Genomic DNA, 19,791 nt, shown 5'->3' with positions numbered 1-19,791 from the left:
CCAGGACCAGGCAGTGCTTCGTTAAAGATCAGCCACCTTCACTTTCTCTAGGCCAGAATTTCTTAATCTTGGCACCACTGACATTTGGGGCTGGATCATTCCTTGTTGTCTGGGGCTGACCTGTGCATTTTAGGATATTTAGCATTATCCCTGCCTCCTGGATACCAGCAGAACCTCCCACCCAGTTATGACAGTCAAAAATATCTCCAAACATTGCCAAATTCCCCCTGGGGGTAAAAATGCCTCCCTCCATTAGAACCACGACCCTAGGCCTTTGTTCTAGGGTTGTCACCACTCATCCGTCCTATTTGCCAATTTTAATACTTCTTAAATCATGGGAATATATCACACAGTGAAGTCTTTCTGCTTTTCAGCATCTTCTATGGCATCTTTTTCCATCTTTAATTTCTCCTATTTTTGGTTGAGAGTGAAAATGCTTAGAAACTTAGTTTAACCTCAGGCAGAAAAATCTTCTGGGTCATTCTTTCTGACCTGGATACCTTTGAATGGTTGTTTGGTAAGGCTAAAGTGTCTAATGAAGCCAGAACCACAGGATCTCAATGTTGAGGGTATTTTCCTGCCCCTTTGCTCCAGGAAGGAAGAAATTTCAAACTATCCACAAAGAGACACATATTTTGCCTTTTCCTTAAACTTCCCATAAGGAAGAAACTGCCAGCATCAATTGGCAGGGAATTCTTTCGAAAGTGTAACCCAAAATACTTCATGCTGTACTTTAGCCCATCCCTATTTACTCTCATTGCTTAGAATGTAGAAACTTCCTGCTCATACACATGGCCTGTGTCCCTGATTCCAGTGAAGAGGTGGGTGTGGACTGGAAGGGAGCTGCTGGCTTAAACTAGCTTACCCGTTCTCGGTCCAATTTCTTCTTAACCTTCACAAGTCCCAAGACAGGCTCCACAGCAAATTCATTGTCTCGATCTCCATTCACAATGGAAAACTCAATCTGTCCATTAGGCTGGCTGTCTACATCTTCTGCTATTAGCTTCATGGAAAAGATGCAAAACAAAGAAAAGATACAACATAAGGGACAGAGGAAAGGTTTATTCTCAGGGTCCCAGGTCTATTAAAATGGGCAGAGCTCTGATGGGTAGGAGCTTGGCCCCAGTGGGAGAGATGGTCAGTTGTCTGATGGAGGGCAGCACCAGTACAAAAGTTGCCATTTTGTTTCTATGTTAATTCTTAACTGCCTAAAGCCTGATGCTTGTTAGGCCTGATTTTCTTTAGGCCTTGAGCTAGGAAGGACAGAGCTCAAACCTGACAGGGGGGCTTTCATAATTCCTTTTGATTTGTGCAGAGCAATGGCCTCTGTCGCTGAGTCAGGCATTTTCTAAACCTATGTATTTCCGTGTTCAGAAAGCCAAGAAAGCTCCCCTTTCCCACACAGCAAACATACTGCCCCAGTGTCTGCTGCCCTCCATTGGTAATGCTGGGATTTCTGTGTATGGAAATAGTCTTGTAATGTCTAGGAAGGAGAGAGGGCTCAGGAAGTCCACCTCTAATGTGTAAAGAATGCACATTGTTATTTACAAAAGCCAAAAGGTGGAAACAACCCAAGCATACATTGCTAGATTAATGGGTTAAAAAAAAAAAAAGTGGTCTTCACACACATAATGGAGCATCAGTCAGTCCCCTGCCCAAAATGAAATTCTGACACATGCTATGACGTGGATGAACCCTGAAAATATTATGCAGAGTGAAATACGTCAGATGCAAAAGAACAAATATTGTATGATCCCACTTATATGAAATATCCAGAATACACAATTGCACAGAGACCAAAGTTCATTAGTGGTTACCAGGAACTGGGGGAAGGCGGGAACGAATAGCTGCTGTTAACGGGTGCTGGGTTTCTGTCTGAGGTGTTGAAAAGGTTTTGGAATTGCATGATGGTGATGGTTGCACAATGTTGTGATTGATGTCTCTGAATGGTACACTTAAAAATGGTTAAAATGGTAAGCTTTACGTTATGTATATTTTACCACGATAAACATTTTTTTAAAAAAGAATGTATTGTTATTTATTAGAGGGCTGTGACCACCCACTGCCTGATGCTGCAAGAATCAGAGACAGAAGAGGATGGGGAGAAGGGACAGGAATCTGAACCCCCCATACTGTCACCTACCAAAATGACAGAGTCCCCGACCAAGGCGTCCTCACTGATGACGGCACTGTAGATGTCTTGGCTGAACTTGGGAGGGTTGTCATTCACATCAGTGAGGTTGATGCTGACTGTGGCCACAGCGCTGAGGGCTGGGATGCCCCCATCTTTGGCTTCTACTACCAGGTAAAACTTTTTACATAATTCATAGTCCAGGACTTCAGAGACAGAAATCCCCCCTTTGGAGAAAAATGGAGACTTTTAGATTTGATTAGGTAAACACATTGGTCAGCGGTTCCATAATCTTGGTAATATTTATAATATCATTTCCAGCCAAGATTTTAGATATTCAGTAATCTGTTCATTTAAAGCCCTACTGAAAGCATTTCCGAAGTCTGATTAATGCTGTCAGTTAAAACACAGCTATCCATCAAACACAGCACTGAGAAAACTGAAGGTCCGTGGGTGTTTCTGTAACAATTCCTAAACTTCTCTCAAAAAACTTCTCTCAAGCAGCTAGAAAATCGCTGGCATTGTTCATTTTGATGCAATGGGAAGCAGGGACAGGAACCAGCAACCCTGATATGTATCTCTTCATCCCTCAGGTAAAACCCAGGCAGACTGAGAATGAGCTGTGTGTATAGAAATGTATGACTCCACCTCTTGTCAGTAAGTAGATACTCTCAGGCTGAACTAAACTGAATTAACAGCTAAGGTGCCTTATCAAGGGATAATGTGCTTATCTAAAACAATTATGGCAAAGAGAGAGCAAAGATCTCAGAAATCTCAAAGTATGGTGCCATAGTGGAAAAGGCAATACCTGGGAAACAAACAGTCCAGTGGCCAAATATTAAGTGTGAGTTTAGTGTCCACAACTATAGAATGGAGATGATAGTGCCTGTATCAAGTGTTATATAAATTAAGTTGTTCTTGCTAGCTGCTGTGGAGTTGGCTCCGACTCACAGAGACCGCACACACAGTGGAACAAAACATTGCCTGGTCCTACATCATCCGCATGATCACTTTGATCCACAGCCCTTTTCCTGGCTGATTTTCAGAAGTAAGTCACCAAGCTATTCTTCCTAGTTCATCTCAATCTGGAATCTCTGCTGGAACCTATTCAGCATCATAGCAATCGATATGCAAGCCTTCACCGACAGATGGGTGGTGGCTGCACACGAGGTGTATCTGCTAGGAATCAAACCCAGGTGTCTCCCATGGAAGGTGAGGATTCTCCCACTAAACCACCAATTAAGCAAGCAGAACAAGTGAAAGCAGCTAGCTGGGTGTTGCGCCTAGGAGGTGCTCTGTACTGCTATATCCCTTCCATCCTAACCCTTTCCAGCAAGATCATCCAGCACTGCATTCTGCAACTGGTCATTGTTCTCCCTGTGACGTTCTTAAGGGCAGTTACCTTCCTTCCCACTGGAGCAATCATCAGGTCCAAGGTAAGGTTGTCACCTTTGCTCACACTTCCAGACTGAAAACCTTTCTACGAGCTAAGGCTACCCACAGGCTCTTTCTACACTAGACAGGAAACAGAAGTCATACCTATAACCATGGCTTCTTTTCCCCCATAATTAAGTTTTCTTAGCAATTACCACCCTTAGTGCTTTACTTTGCATCCCGGTCTCGTTATCCAATGCCAAATTTAAACACTACTTAGCCACTTTCCCATGGTGTCCATATACAATGGCCATAACTAGGCAGGCTAAGGCTAACACATATTTAAATGAGGAAAATCTCCATACATTTTAATTCGAAGTGAAGACCTTAATAAACAGAGTTACTGCTGGGAGAAGCTGCTAATGCAATTCCTCCAACAACATTTCCACATTCCTATACACTTTTTTTTTTTTATATACTTAGGGGCAGAGCAGGTATGTATCTCCTTCAGTTTTGCATCCCCTGTAACAGTATTACATAGAGATCAGAGCATAGATTCTAGTGTCAGGGAGATCTGAGTTCAAATCCCAAAACCCTCACTTACTAACAGGAGACATTAGGGAAATTTTTTAACCTTTCTAAATCTCTGCTTTCTTGTATGGAAAACGTGAAAAATACAAAACAATATCATAGGAACCTGGCATATTCGCCATACTAAATGTTGGTAATTACTATAGTTTCTTGTTTGCATTACTGAGCTAGAATGGACTTGCTTTACTACCTTGCTCAACAAGTGCCTACTTCTAGAGTGATAAGAGGGAAATACGCCCAAAGACTTATAGGTTTGAGACTCACCTTTCTTATCTGCAAAATGCGAACTACCTTGCCTATTTACAGGGAAATAGGTTAACAAAATGAAATACATGAAAGTGCTTTGAAAAATATTAATATACTTTATAAAAATAAAAGTGTGAGTACGTTTACTCTTCAAGGAATACCCAAACTTGTTTTCTGAATTGCCATCTTTACTCAAAGCACCCCTACTTGTTATGGATCCGAAGAGAAAGCCCAAGGGCTGTCTCTTTATTCTCTCAGTTTCTTCCTAAGCACCTTTTCCCTGGGTGATGCACATATTCTCCCAGAGCTGGAAAAGGGCCTGGTGAGAAATGACTAAGACTGGAGGACAGAGTTCACATACAGCACCAGTTCCAACTGATTGATAATCCCACTTGGGGTGCTGGGCTGAGAGGGCCTGCAAATCACCATCCAGATCACTTACCTGTGGCAGGGAACCTGAGAGTGGTAGCCTAAGTGTAGAAGGGACAAAGGAGCCTAATCTCTAGGAAAACTTCCAAATACGTAAATAGATCATCCAAGTAAAAAACATACAAACAAAACACGGAAAAGAGAAAAACAAGTTCTTGTGTATGGTATGCAAATACTACTTCAAAACAAATTCTGTGGCCCCGCCTATGAACCCCATTGCTGCTCCCAAGCCCTCTTATAGAGAAATCCTGCAGCCAACCTGGAGGTCATATATTTGGCAAATAAACCCACAGATCCCCCAGCTCTCAGTTGTCACCAAGTTGATTCCTACTCATGGGAACTCCATGTGTGTCAGAGTGGAACTATTCTCCATAGGGTTTTCAGTGGCTGATTTTTTTGGAAGTACATCACCAGGCCTTTCTTTCAATGCACTTCCGGGTGGACTTGAACCTCCAAACTTTTGGTTAGCAGCTGAGCATGTTAACTGTTTGCATCATCTCCACAACTGCACAGCTTGGAGCTTAACATTTAGCAGGGGCATCCTTTTATGTGGAATGGTGGAGAACACACTGGATCTGCATGTAGGCCATGCTAAGAGAAGATTTGCTTCTACTGTGAGGGAAGCAGAAGGAGGAAGAAGAGGCCACTCTGAAGGGCAGTTAGAGCATTAATAGGACATAATGAAGCCCTGAATTCTAAGTAGGTTGCTATTTACTCACCTGTCTTTGGGTTGATTCTAAATTTCCCTTGTTCATTCCCAGACCGGATGAGATATGTAATCTCAGCATTTGTGCCAATATCTTTGCTGGTGGCAAAAACAGTAAGGACTTGAGTGCCAGGGGAGGTGTCCTCAGGCACTGTTACAAGGTAGTCCCTCCTCTCAAACACAGGGGGGTTGTCGTTAATGTCCAGGACGGTGATAGTGACGGTGGTGAAAGAGGACAGGGCCTGCCCAGGGCTCTGGTCAGTGGCCTGCACGCTGATGCTGTAGGAAGATTGCAGCTCCCGGTCCAGTGGCTGCTCCAGGATAATGATGCCAGACAAGCCGTCAATGGAGAAGAATCCATCGGCGGAGTCTGCCAGGGAGTACACCACCTTCCTGTTGATGCCTGGGGAGACGCGAGAATGTGAGCAAAAAGAACATCGTGGCCCAATGCTCTGCATTAGATTGTATGGCTTTGCCAACTTTTGAAGAGCCATACAAAGATAAACAGAAATTACAGAAATGGAGAGCTCTGGTACTTTGAATGATGAAATTTCAGTTTGTAAGAAATATACCACTCTATTAAAAGGTAAGGAAACTGGGAAACATTTGCAACAAATATAAATAGATACTCTTAACATACCCAACAAAACCCAGTGCCATTAAAAAAACAAATAAACAGATTTTTAAGAAAAATGCTGAGATGCCAACTGATACATGGGTCACGATATATCACAGAAAAAGAAGTACAAATTAGTTAATCAATTACTTCAACAAATATTTATTTAGGATATACTGGGCACTTTTTCTGGGCGCTAGAGATGAGATTCAGCAATGAACAAAAGATTCGAAAATTTCCTGAGGAGAATTTTACATTCTAGTAGGAGTTTGGTTTTTTTTTTTTTTGGGAGGGGGGAAAGAGGTAAAGGGGAGCGACTGCTAATCGGTCCAAGGTTTCTTTTTGGGGTAACAAAAATGTTCTGGAAATAAATAATGGTGATGGTTGTACAAACCTTGTGACTATACTAAAAACACATGGCATAGTGGTTAAGTGCTACAGCTGCTAACCAAAGGGTTGGCAATATGAATCTGCCAGGTGCTCCTTGGAAACTCTATGGGGCAGCTCTACTCTGTCCTGTAGGGTCGCTAGGAGTCAAAATCGACTCGACAGCAACTGGTTTGGTTTTTTGGTTTGATACACTTTAAAGGGCTGAATTTTATGGCATGCAAATTCTATCCCCCCCAAATAAAAATAACTAGCATGTTAGAAGGTAAAAAGTGCTGTGGAGAAAATAAAATCATAAACGGAGACAGGGAGTGCTGGGGCGGCATTGCGGGAGTTATAATTTTAAACAAGGTGGTCAGAGAAGGCCTCCAAGGAGAGTAGACATTTGAGGAAAGACCTGAAGGGGGTGAGGAAGTAAACAGTGCAGATATATAGGGGAAGAACATTCTAGACAGAGGCACCAGCAAAGGTAGAGGTCCTGAGGTGGGAACATATCCGGTAAGTTTGAGAAGCACTGTTGGGGACACCAATGTGAATAGCCTCAAGAGAAGAGAAGTAGGAGATGAGACCAGAGCAACAAGGGGGCAGGGAGCAGATTGTGTGGGGCTGTGGTGGCCATTTAATGACAGTGACATTTATTCTAGTTGAGGTGGGAAGACACTAGGGGGCTTTGAGGAGGGGGCTCACATGATCTGACTTAGATTTTAACTGGATCACTCAGGCTGCCAGTTGTGAACAGATTGAAGGACCGCAACAGGAAACAGGAGGCCAGTCTGTGTCAGTGCAGACTCCTGCAGTAATATAGGCATATGATAATGGCGGCTTGAACAAGGGTGGTCATGGTGGCGGTGGCTAGAAGTGGTCTATTTAGAACATGGAGGTGGTAATAAGTGATGGGCTCCTAGATGTATTCGTTTTTTGTGTGTGTGTGTATGCTTTAGATGAAGGTTTACAGAGCAAATTAGTTTCTCATTAAGCAATTAATACACTTACTGTTTTGTGACATTGGTTGCCAACCCCACAATGTGTCAACACTCTCTCCGTCTTGACTTTGGGTTCCCTATTACCAGCTTTCCTGTCCCCTCCTGACTTCTTGTCCTTGCCCCTGGTCTGGTGTGCCTGTTTAGTCCCATTTTGTTTTATGGGGTTGTCTAATCTTTGGATGAAGGGTGAATCTCAGGAGTGACTTCAGTACTGAGTTAAAAGGGTGTCCAGGGGCCATACTCTTGGGGTTTCTCCAGTCTCTGTCAGACCAGTAAGTCTAATCTTTATTTGTGAGTTAGAATTTTGTTCTATATTTTCCTCTGGCTCTGCCCAGGACCCTGTATTGTGATCCCTGTCAAAGCAGTTGGTGGTGGTATTCAGGGACTATCTAGTTGTGCTAGACTCAGTCTGGTGGAGGCTGTGGTAGTTGTGGTCCATTAGTCCTTTGGACTAATCTTTCCCTTATGTCTTTGGTTTTCTTCATTCTCCCTTGTTCCAGATGGGGCTGGACCTTTGGAGTATCTTAGATAGCCATCTAAACTTACAGGCTTTCAAGACCCCAGATGCTACTCACCAAAGAAGGATGTAGAACAGTTTTTTTTTTTTTTTTTTTAATAAACTGTGTTATGCCATTTGAGCTAGATGTCCTTCGAGACCATGGTTCCCGGCCCTCAGCCCAGTAATTTGGTCCCTCAGGGAGTCTGGATGTGTTATGAAGCTTCTGTGATCTTACCTTGGTGAAGTTGTGCTGACTTCCCCAGTATTGTGTACCGTCTTACCTTTCACTAAAGTTACCACTTACCTATTGTCTATTTAGTGTTTTTTCCTCATTACTTTTTCCCACCCTTATAACTATCAAAGATTGTTTCTGTGTGTTAGCCTTTTCATGAGTTTTTATAACAGTGGTCTCATTCAATATTTGTCCTTTCATGATCGACTTATTTCAGTCAGCATAATGGCCTCCAGATTCATCTCTGTTGTGAGACATTTCGCAGACTCCTCGTTGTTCTTTATCATTGTGTAGTGTTTCATTGCGTGTATGTACCATAGTTTATTTATCCATTCATCTGTTGATGGGCACTTAGGTTGTTTCCATCTTTTTGCTATTGTGAATAATGCTGCAATGAATATGGGTGTGCATGTATCTATTCATGTGATGGCTCTTATTTCTCTAGGATATATTTGTAGGAGTGGGGGAGCTGGATCATATGGTATTTCTATTTCTAGCTTTTTAAGAAGCGGCCATATCATTTTCTAAAATGGCTGTACAATTTTGCATTCCCACCAGCAGTGCATAAGAGTTCCAAGCTCTCTGTAGCCTCGCCAACATTTGTTATTTTCTATTTTCTTTGGTTCGTGCCAGTAATGTCAGGGTGATATGGTATCTCATTGTGGTTTTGATTTGCATTTCTCTGACAGCTACTGATCACCAGCATTTCCTCATGTGTCTGTTAGTCACCTGAATGTCTTCTTGGTGAAGTGTCTGTTATATCCTTTGCCCATTTTTTTTTTTTTATTGTATTTTAGATGAAGGTTTACAGTACTAGTTTCTCATTAAACAGTTAATACACATATTATTTTATGATATTGGTTAACAACCCCACGACATGTCAACACTCTCCCTTCTCAACCTTGGGTTCCCTATTACCAGCTTTCCTGTTCACCCCCCTCCTTCTGGTCCTTGCCCCTGGGCTGGTGTGCCCCTTTAGTCTCACTTTGTTTTATGTCCTTTGTCCGTTTTTTGGTTGCATTATTTATTTTTTTGTCGTAGAGGTGCTGGATTTTCCTATAGATTTTAGAGATTAGACCTTTTTTTCCCCCAGTTTATAGGATCTCTTTTTACTCTTTTGGTGAAATCTTGTGACGAGCATAAGTGTTTAATTTTTAGAAGATCCCAGTTATCTAGCTTTTCTTCTGGTGTTTCTGTATTGTTAGTTATGGTATGTATATTGTTAACGCCATGTATTAGGGCCTCTAGCATTGACCCTATTTTTTCTTCTATGATCTTTATAGTTCTTGGTTTTATGTTTAGGTCTTTGATCCATTTCGAATTAGTTTCTGTGTATGGTGTGGGGTATGGGTCATGTTTCATTTTTTTACAGGTGGACAACTCCTGGATGTATTCTGTATGTGGAGGTGGTAAAAAGTGATCAGGTCTGGATGTTCTTTGAATGGGGAGATAGTAAGAAGTGATGGTGTTCCGGATGTATACGGAACACGAATGTGGTGTAAAATGATCAGGTTCTAAATATATTCTGAACTTGGGGGTGGTGAGAAAGAAATGTTTTCCAATCATGAATCATAGTAGGAGGTGGGATGTGAAAGAAAGAGAGGATTCCACAATGACTCCTAGGTTTTGGCCCGCGTAACTAGAAAGAGGGAGTTATCATTAACTGAGAGAGAGAAGACAGCAGGAGGATTAGGCTTCAGACAAAAGATCAGGGAGTCCAGTTTTGGATAAATTAAGTTTAAAACGGGCATTTGATATTCAGATGGAGATGTCAAGTGGGAAATGACATACAGGAGGCTGGAGTTCAGAGGAGAAGTCCGAGCTGGAGATATAAATTTGAGAGTCATCATCGTACAGATGGCATGCAAAGCCACAGAAATGAATGAGTCATAAGGGAGTGTAGAGAGAAAAATGAAATCCAGGGTCAGTGAATCTTGGAGCGCTCCATCAAGGAGGTGAGAGGATCCAGACACACAGTAATCTCCAACTCTTTAATTTCAAGAAAAGCACATAGTTACCAAAATACCATTTTATCTTATTGTATATCAAAACTAAAACATATCAAGCAGGAAATAGCCACAAATAACCAACAAATTAATTAGTGATAATTGGATTGACTTCTGCTTCTCAAGCAAAGATGGATTTCACTGTCTTCATTAGGATCTTAGCACTTCAAAATGGTTTATAAACTGCAAGTTAGCTTTTAGAATTAAGACTTATAAAAAGCAAAATGTGGCAACTTTCTAGGCTGAAAAGCACTATTTTGATTCTAAATGCTCTTAATGAAGATAGTCATTAATCAGGGGTCTTTAGCCATGACAACCATTTGAAAATGTCTTCTGTGAATCACAGAACATTAGGTTACAAGCTCTTATAGTGTAAGGTCTAGGCATGTGTTTTTTCTGTTATAACCCCTCGCCATAGGGACAAACATTTGGCAATGAGTTAAACATTTTCCTTCCCTAACGTACAATTTCCCTTAAGCCAAAATTCCCAGCAAACCAATAAAATAATATATCTAGAGGGAATGACAGAAATTGCATTATGTGGCTTTAACCAAAAGGTCAACACTGAGAGTTAGTTCTTGGTTCCATTCCAGAGAGTCCATTTTTTCCAAAGTTTCATCATTTACTTTTATTTCTTTTTGAAAACAACACCCTGTGATATATAAACATCAACCTCTGATTTTATTGGTATTGGGATTAAAAAAAAGCAGGCTTTCCTTTTCTCTTGCTGGCCCTTGAAATAATGCCTGGAGAAGAGGTTTTAGGGATGCTTTCTGGCTATTTCTGGAGTGGCTGCAAAATTAAATTCTTTAACACAAGTTCCTGAGCTAAATACATATAACATAGAGGGTTGCAAAGGCAATCAAATCAAGCATGCTCCTCAAAACAATAGCTCTGCCTGGGTGTCAGAACTGGTTGTGTGCCCCAGATGCTGCCTTGATTGATTTGATGGTCTCAGGATACCTCTCAGAGTCACAAAAATGCATCTATGGAAACACATGAGCAACTGACATAAATACACCGCATAAGTTTTCAAATCACACACATTCCCTGTGGGTTTGAATTCCACTTCTAACATACGGAACTCCATGCTTACCAACAAAAGCATTGGGCAGGAAATTCATGCAGGGTCTTTCATCTGAGCGTAACTGCCAACTATGACCCATTTCACTGATGCATAAACCAAGTGCCGATGGGCTTGCCTGGTGCCACTAGCATTTTAAGGTAGAGAAGGAGGGACAACAAGCAAGGACCTGTTTTGCCCAGGCTCCTTGCTTAAACCCCTCAAGGGTTCCAGGAGATGTGTCTGCGGACACCCTTCCTCTTAAGACCAGAAGATCATTTAATGAGGGAGGTAATGACTGACTGACTCACTGTTTTGGAAGCCCTGGTGCTACAACCAGCTGAGTTAGGAGAGGCAGGGGTTGGATTTGCACTGCTGAGCTCTGTGGCAGCAAGGCCTGAAGGCAAGGCACTTTTAAAGGCTGCCTGCTTTTCCTTCTTTGGGACAGAGAGCTGAAATCTAATTAAAAATATCACCTGTGTGCTCAGTCTGCTGCTTTCTCACCCAGCCCTCTTCAGAGGCACTCCGCTCAGAGCCCCTAAGCAGGAGCTGCCATGTTCTCCAAGCTCTCCACTCCCCAGGCTGGCCCTGTTGTTGGAGTGCTGCATTTACAAGGCTGACATTAATCAGCCACACAAAGACCAGGGCTCCCTTCCAGGCAGATTCTGTTAATTTAAACTTGGTGACAGGATTTCTCTGCTTTACCACAGCAGAAAGCCATCCCCTCCCCCACAAAGTGCTGACCAAACTCCAACCCCACCCTCCATTCATTTTGCCTCTGACAGTATCTTGGGCATTCATACTAAGAAACTGGGAGATTTATTCTTTTTTTTACCTATCAGACTGATACGGAAGCAAGACCAGAAGAGAGGGGTGGGGACCACACCAAAAAAACTTGCTAAATGGCATCACCTATGAATCGTTAGCTCTCAAGAAAAGAGCAGTATGTATCTGGAATATATTAAAACCCAAATTTAGACACAATTGCAATGGATTTTAATGATTTTCAGAAATAAAGTCAGACACGTAAATGCAAATTTGGAGGCAGTACTTTTGGTACAACACTTGGGTCTTTGTCGTGTTATCAGACAATGGGGTGCTGTCTAACATAAATGAATGCAGGTTATGTCACTAAAGAGGAAACTTTCTGTCTAAGGGTGTTTGACAAATGCCACCTTTCAAATCACCGTGCCTTTGCTACATGCAGAAATGATGAACTTGAGCCGAAGACTCGCTTGCTAATTGGCCTAACGCTCTTACTGCATGTCACGATGTGTTACATTAAGGTGTAACATTAATCCATCATTTTGCATCTGTGTTTTTAAGTATGTAATTCTCATCTCCAATTTGAGCCTAATTTAATAAGGACGGAGCTACTTAGCTCCTTAAAATGCTGAAATGCCAGGCTACCAAGAGGTATGACTTTCATTGCCAGTGAAGTTTCTGCACGTTAACTGTTGCAAATGGAGCTGGCAGCCCTCAGAGGATTAAAACCAAGTAAACAGAGGATAATTAAAATCCCTTTTTGCTCTAAAGAAGTAATACCCGTTGCATCAATTCCGACTCATAGTGACCCCATAGGACAGAGTAGAACTGTCCCATAGAGTTTCCAAGGAGCACCTGGTAGATTTGAACTGCCAACCTTTTGGTTAGCCGTAGCACTTAACCACTACACCACCAGGGATTCCCATAAGGAAGTAATAACCAACCAACCAACCAACCACCCACCCACGCACCCAGCCACCCAGCCACCAACCAAGCAACCAAGCAACCCATTGCCGTCGAGTCGATTCCGACTCATAGCGACTCTAAAGGACAGAGTAGAACTGCCCCACAGGGTTTCCAAGGAGCATCTGGTGGATTTGAACTGCCGACCTTTTGATTAACAGTCGTAGCTCTTAACACTGCGCCATCAGGGTTTCAGGCCACCAGGTTTCAGATAAGGAAGTAATAGGTAGTAGCATTTTGTGGAGAGTGGTTGGAGGAAATACAAGTATCCCCTGTTTTTTGAAAGTTGGCTTTACCTGGCTTTTAGGAAAGACGCACATTAGTACCTGTTTTCTCTAATGGTGAGAAATCTGAATTTTCCTTTTAAGAAAAAGGTGAAAAGTGGAAAAAGGAAAATGGCTCCAGTGTTTGTTTGTTTTGCAGCAAGTCATTAAAGAGGCAGCCAGCACCCCCCGAGACGTGAGAGTGGCCTCAGAGTCTTCTGCAGCTCCCTGATGGTGGGAAAAGGGCAGTGCTGAGGGTCTCGAACCAGCTCTTCCTGCCCGGTGACTCCCTCTTTTCCTCCAGCACACCCCTTCCCCACTGCGCTTCTTTTGTCTGCCCCCCTCTGTCCAGGCCCCCAGGGGTGCATGATCCACGTTCTCCCGCCTCCCAGAGAGCCTGGGCAGGAAGGGGAGGAGGGGGGCTGGTCTCATCCCCTCCTCTTAGGAGGGGGAGCCTCCAGTGGGGGCACCCCAGAGCCAAGGCCAATCTCTCCCATCCCCCAACATGTGCCATTTGCTGGGGGCCTCCATCCCACGCACGGGTGCAGGTGCTGGGAGTGGCTAATTTGGCCCTTCTTCCTGGCTTCTTCCCTGGGACCTTGAGGTCTCTACCCTTGCCTGCCCCCCTCTCCTCCTAGCTCCTGCCATACCTGGGGTATGGGGGTGGGGTGGGGCAGCTCCCAGTCCCTCTGAAAGGCTGAGATGCTGGACACTCTAGGAGGCCCAACCTGGGGAGGGTGGTTAGCCGGGCAGCAGGCCTAACCCAGGAAGGGGGCACCCCTCTGGGCCTGTGTACTTAAGGAATGTCTCCGTCCTGGCCAAGCTCCTTCCTGAGAAGTACACTCAGCATCTCAACATGAAGGCGCCACCGCTTTGAACTGTGCCTGTGAGCGAGCCATCTGTGCTTTATCCGATTTATTGTATCATTCCTTTACTATACGTTAGTGTTATTTTAGGTTTTATGTGTTATTTGGTATGATTTGATGGGTTTTTTTTGGGTCTGGGAACAGTCAAAATTTGTTCCCATATACATTCATGGTAATTACTTCTTCCTTTACGCCATTTAGGCTTACAAAAAGTTTCATAGGAATGCGTTACTTTCGGATAGCAGGGAAAACCTGTAGCCTGTAAAAATTCCCTAATAGGAAAGGCTATGAAACCCCGGGGTGGGTTGACAAGGGCATCTAGATTCTCTCTTGGAAGACTTCTTAATAACAGCTGGGTTCCTCTCAGGAGTCCTGACGGAACAATGGGTAAGTGTTGGCAGTTTAAACCCACCAGCCGCTCTGCAGGAGAAAAGACTTTGGCGATCTGCTCCTGTGAAGACTCCAGCCTAGGCACAATGAGTCAGAACCAACTCCATGGTGCACAATGACAATAACAGTTTCCTCTGTTTGGCCAAATGGAGAAATGAAATTTCTGGACTTAGAACTATACACAAAAAGTAGAAGTTTTAAATGTTTTAAAATGAGGGCAATGTGGTCTGGTCCTGGAATATAGACCTTTTTTTTACCCCTGGTCTTAACTCCATGGTCTCTTTGTTTTTAAGATGATAGGACTCAGATTAGCTGAGGTTGAAGGTTATCTTTCATCACTGTGATTCATTCCCAAGTTAAGCAAATGGAGCTGGTTTCATTCATATTTCCAATGGTCTGTCCCATCGACTGCTCATTATGTTGCTGGACCTGAGCCCAAGTGGGCCAGCATCATCATAGACCCATTAAACCTGATGATGATAAGCTATTGGAACCTTCTAGATGGGAAGAAAATGTAACCAACACAGCCGATTTTATACATTTGGTTAACTGTTCAGAGTTCGTCCTTGTAGTTTACAGCAGAACTCTTAAACACTTCAGTGAGAAATGATGCCCACTGCTGGAATCTTCCCTGAAGATCTAACCTGGTGTCAGAATAAAGCAGCTTTATATTTGAGAGTGTTAGAATCAGCACCGAAACCACACAGTAAGTACGTTGAGATTTTTTTAACCTGGTCTTTAAGAATATTTTCTGCCCTCTTCCTAAGACCAGGGTCGCTAAGCCTATGGCACCTTTCTAGAGCTGTGCTATGCTTGCTTTGGTGGCTTATGCTGATACTTGTTTTGACTGTGTTAGGGCAGGGCCTTGGCTATGGCACTCACCACTATCTCCTCTGGCACCTACGCGGGGTCTGGCCCATAGGAGACACACAAAAAATGTGCAGTGAACTAAACTGCTCTGAACTGGCTTTCTGCATTTATTTCCATTAGATTTGTGGAGAAGAAATAATTTGAAACTTAAACAATCAAATTCCACTAATACTTTTAATTTTGGTCCTAATCACTTCAAAAAAAAATTACCTTTCAATTTTTATTTGGTGAAAGCATACACAGCTAAAGATACACCATTTCAATGACTTCTACATGTAGTGACACTGGTGCCACCATTCTTGCCATCCTTTTCCACATTACTGCACCACCATCATCTGAAACTCACTGCCCCCAAGCTTCTCATCCAAACTTTCGAGTTGCCACTGTCAATTTGATCTCACATAGATAATTCCTTAAAAGAGTTTTAAATTCCTTAAATAAACTTTTTTTGTTGTTGTTCAGAGAAAACTTCAGGGGATAGTTTTGGTTTAAGGTTTAAAGTTTAAAGATTATCTCAGGGTAATACATTCAGGGGCTCATCCAGCCTTGATGGATTCCATTTTCAATCTGAAATTCTGTTTCCCATTTTTCCCCCTTTTTGTACAGGATTCTAAAGATGCTTTGTAATCTCTTATTTTTATATCAACTTATTGAGGCTTAATTTATATCCAATAACACAAACATATTTTAAGAGACAAATTCATGAATTCTGATGAATGTATTCCCCCATGTAACCATGACCCCCATCCAGATATAGAAAATTGCCATCACACCTTAAGCTCCCTCATGTCTGTTTGCAGTTAGTCGCCACATCCCAGGCAATCTAGCAACTTGTTTTGAACCAACAATTTCTCCTGCCTTCATTAATGCCTATTTATCAGTACTTGAAGCCCCAAAAGTATGTTTAAATTTCACAGGCTTTATGACCCAGGCTTGGTAATTAAGGCATGTTCTTATTTAAGCTACAAGGAGTATCCTTTGAAGAAAAATTATAAACAAAGCTTTGGTTCTTAAATATATCATTGCACTCCTTTGCTATGGGGCTGTTCAGGCTTATCCTTAAGAGACGATGCTGTTACTTTTTTTTTTTTCCTTCTATTTTTATTTGGCATTTCGTACCTTCACAATGTTGTACAATTACCACCTCTATCTATCTAATGACTTTTATCACCCCAAAAGAAAACCTCTTACGCCTTAAGCAGTTTTTCCCATTCTCCTCTCTCTCTAGACCCTGACAACCACCAGTCTGCATTATATATCTATGGGTTTACCTATTCCGATAATTTCATATAAATAGAATTGTACAATATGTGACCTTGTGTTTGGCTTCTTTCACCTAGCATAATGTTTTCAAGGTTTACCCTAAACTTCAGCATGTGTCAGTACCTTATTCCTTTTTATGGCTGAACAACATTCCATTAGGAGCCCAGACGGTACATTCATCAGAATGTACCGGGGAATACATTCATCAGAATTCATGAATTTGTCTCTTAAAATATGTTTGTGTTATTGGATATAAATTAAGCCTCAATAAGTTGATATAAGTTGCCTCTATTTTTGCACTATTGTGAATTGCAGCTATGCAATCAGTCTGTCTAGCTGGATTAATGTACCCCAGAGGGACTGTGTCTTACGCATCTTCGTACCTCACTACTAAACACAGAACCTGGCACATAAAAAAAAAAAAAAAAAAAAGGCACATAGCCATTGAGAAATGAATGCTGAACTAAAGAAGGAACAACCAGGGGACCCAAGCAAGTGTACAACCTTGCCGAGGCAGCACACGTGGCTGAGGGGTGGTTTTGGGATGTGCCCACTGCAGAAGCATGCATTGAAAGAATTAAAGAACCTGGAAAAGGTACAGAGTGAAGAAATCAGGAATATTTAATATTAAAAAATGTATATAAAGTATTCATACATATAAAAAAAAGCTATTGCTAAACAGATTTTACATTTGTTGGGGGGGAACGAGAAACTGTTGTTGTTGTTCTTAGGTGCCGTCGAGTCGGTTCTGACTCATAGCGACCCTATGCACAACAGAACGAAACACTGCCTGGTCCTGTGCCATCCTTACAATCGTTATGCTTGAGCTCATTGTGGCAGTCACTGTGTCAATCCACCTCATTGAGGGTCTTCCTCTTTTCTGCTGACCCTGTACTCCACCAAGCATGATGTCCTTCTCCAGGGACCGATCCCTCCTGACAACATGTCCAAAGTGTGTAAGATGCAGTCTCGCCATCCTTGCCTCTGAGGAGCATTTGGGCTGCACTTTTTCCAAGACGGATTTGTTCATTCTTTTAGTAACCTTTAGTAGTCCATAGTATATTCAATATTCTTTGCCAACACCACAATTCAAAGGCATCAACTCTTCAGCTATCACATGCATATGATGTGATTGAAAATACCATGGCTTGGGTCAGGTGCACCTTAGTCTTCAGGGTGACATCCTTGCTCTTCAACACTTTGAAGAGGTCCTTTGCAGCCGATTTGCCCAATGCAACCCGTCATTTGATTTCTTGACTGCTGCTTCCATAGCTGTTGATTGTGGATCCAAGTAAAATGAAATCCTTGACAACTTCAATCTTTTCTCCGTTTATCATGATGTTGCTCATTGGTCCAGTTGTGAGGATTTTTGTTTTCTTTATGTTGAGGTGTAACCCATACTGGAAGGCTATGGTCTTTGATCTTCATTAGTAAGTGCTTCAAGTCCTCTTCACTTTCAGCAAGCAAGGCTGTGCCATCTGCCATAACGCAGGTTGTTAATGAGTCTTCCTCCAATCCTGATGCCCCGTAATTCTTCATATAGTCCAGCTTCTCAGATTATTAGTTCAGCATACAGATTAAATAGGTATGGTGAAAGAATACAACCCTGACGCACACCTTTCCTGACTTTAAACCAATCAGTATCCCCTTGTTCTGTCCAAACAACTGCCTCTTGATCTATGTAAAGGTTCCTCATGAGCACGATTAAGTGTTCTGGAATTCCCATTCTTCGCAGTGTTATCCATAGTTTGTTATGATCCACACAGTCGAATGCCTTTGCATAGTCAATAAAACACAGGTACACATCCTTCTGGTATTCTCTGCTTTCAGCCAGGATTCATCTGACATCAGCAATGATATTCCTGGTTCCACATCCTCTTCTGAAACCGGCCTGAATTTCTGGCAGTTTCCTGTCAATATACTGCTGCAGCCGTTTTTGAATGATCTTCAGGAAAATTTTGCTTGTGTGTGATATTAATGATATTGTTCTATAATTCCCACCTTTGGTTGGATCAGCTTTTTTGGGAATAGGCATAAATATGGATCTCTTCCAGTCAGTTGGCCAGGAAGCTGTCTTCCATATTTCTTGGCATAGACGAGTGAGCACCTCCAGCACTGCATCTGTTTGTTGAAACATCTCAATTGATATTCCATCAATTCCTGGAACCTTGTTTTTTGCCAATGTCTTCAGAGGAGCTTGGACTTCTTCCTTCAGTACCATTGATTCCTGATCATATGCCACCTCTTGAAATGGTTGAATATCGACTAATTCTTTTTGATATAATGACTCTGTGTATTCCTTCCATTTTCTTTTGATGCTTCCTGGGTCGTTTAATATTTTTCCCATGGAATCCTTCACTATTGCAACTCGAGGCCTGAATTTTTTCTTCAGTTCTTTCAGCTTGAGAAACTCTGGGCATGTTCTTCCCTTTTGGCTTTACATCACGAGCTCTTTCCACATGTCATTATAATACTTTGTCTTCTCAAGAGGCCCTTTGAAATCTTATGTTCAGTTCTTTTATTTCATCAATTCTTCCTTTTGCTTTAGCTGTTCGGCACTCAAGAGCAAGTTTCAGAGTCTCCTCTGACATCCATCTTGGTCTTTTCTTTCTTTCCTGTCTTTTCAGTGACCTCTTGCTTTCTTTATGGATGATGTCCTTTATGTCATTCCACAACTCGTCTGGTCTGCGGTCACTAGTGTTCAATGTGTCAAATCTGTTCTTTAGATGGTCTCTAAATTCAGGTGGGATATACTCAAGGTTATATTTCGGCTCTCGTGGACTTGCTCTGATTTTCTTCAGTTTCAGCTTGAACTTGCATATGAGCAATTGATGTCAGTTTGTCATACTGTGGGGGCTTGTGTGTTGCTGTGATGCGGTGATGCTGGAAGCTATGCCGCCGGTATTCAGATACCAGCAGGGTCACCCATGGAGGACAGGTTTCAGCTAAGCTTCCAGACTAAAACTGAGAAGAAGGACCCGGCAGTCTACTTCTGAAAAGCATTAGCCAGTGAAAACCTTATGAATAGCAGCGGAACATTGTCTGATATAGTGCTGGAAGATGAGCCCCCCAGGTTGGAAGGCACTCAAAAGATGACTGGGGAAGAGCTGCCTCCTCAAAGTAGAGTCGACCTTAATGATGTGGATGG

The 19,791-nt window shown here is 42.4% G+C and overlaps 1 protein-coding gene across 1 annotated transcript in view; it reads right to left on the bottom strand.

Moving 5' to 3' along the window:
- FAT3 (FAT atypical cadherin 3) overlaps positions 1-19,791 on the bottom strand; it is a 628,156-nt gene that overhangs the window by 65,885 nt on the left and 542,480 nt on the right. Inside the window, exons 13-15 of the mRNA XM_003415583.3 lie at positions 5,491-5,880; positions 2,144-2,358; positions 866-1,003 (exon numbers count right to left, since the gene is read on the bottom strand). Of these exons, the coding sequence (XP_003415631.2) occupies positions 866-1,003; positions 2,144-2,358; positions 5,491-5,880 (743 nt within the window). The remainder of the gene's footprint in view (positions 1-865; positions 1,004-2,143; positions 2,359-5,490; positions 5,881-19,791) is intronic.

Source organism: Loxodonta africana, chromosome 7 (genome assembly GCF_030014295.1).
Source record: "Loxodonta africana isolate mLoxAfr1 chromosome 7, mLoxAfr1.hap2, whole genome shotgun sequence".
Lineage (NCBI taxonomy): Eukaryota > Metazoa > Chordata > Mammalia > Proboscidea > Elephantidae > Loxodonta > Loxodonta africana.
Note: the sequence above shows the minus strand (reverse complement) of the source record. Positions and strands in the feature narration are given on the sequence as shown.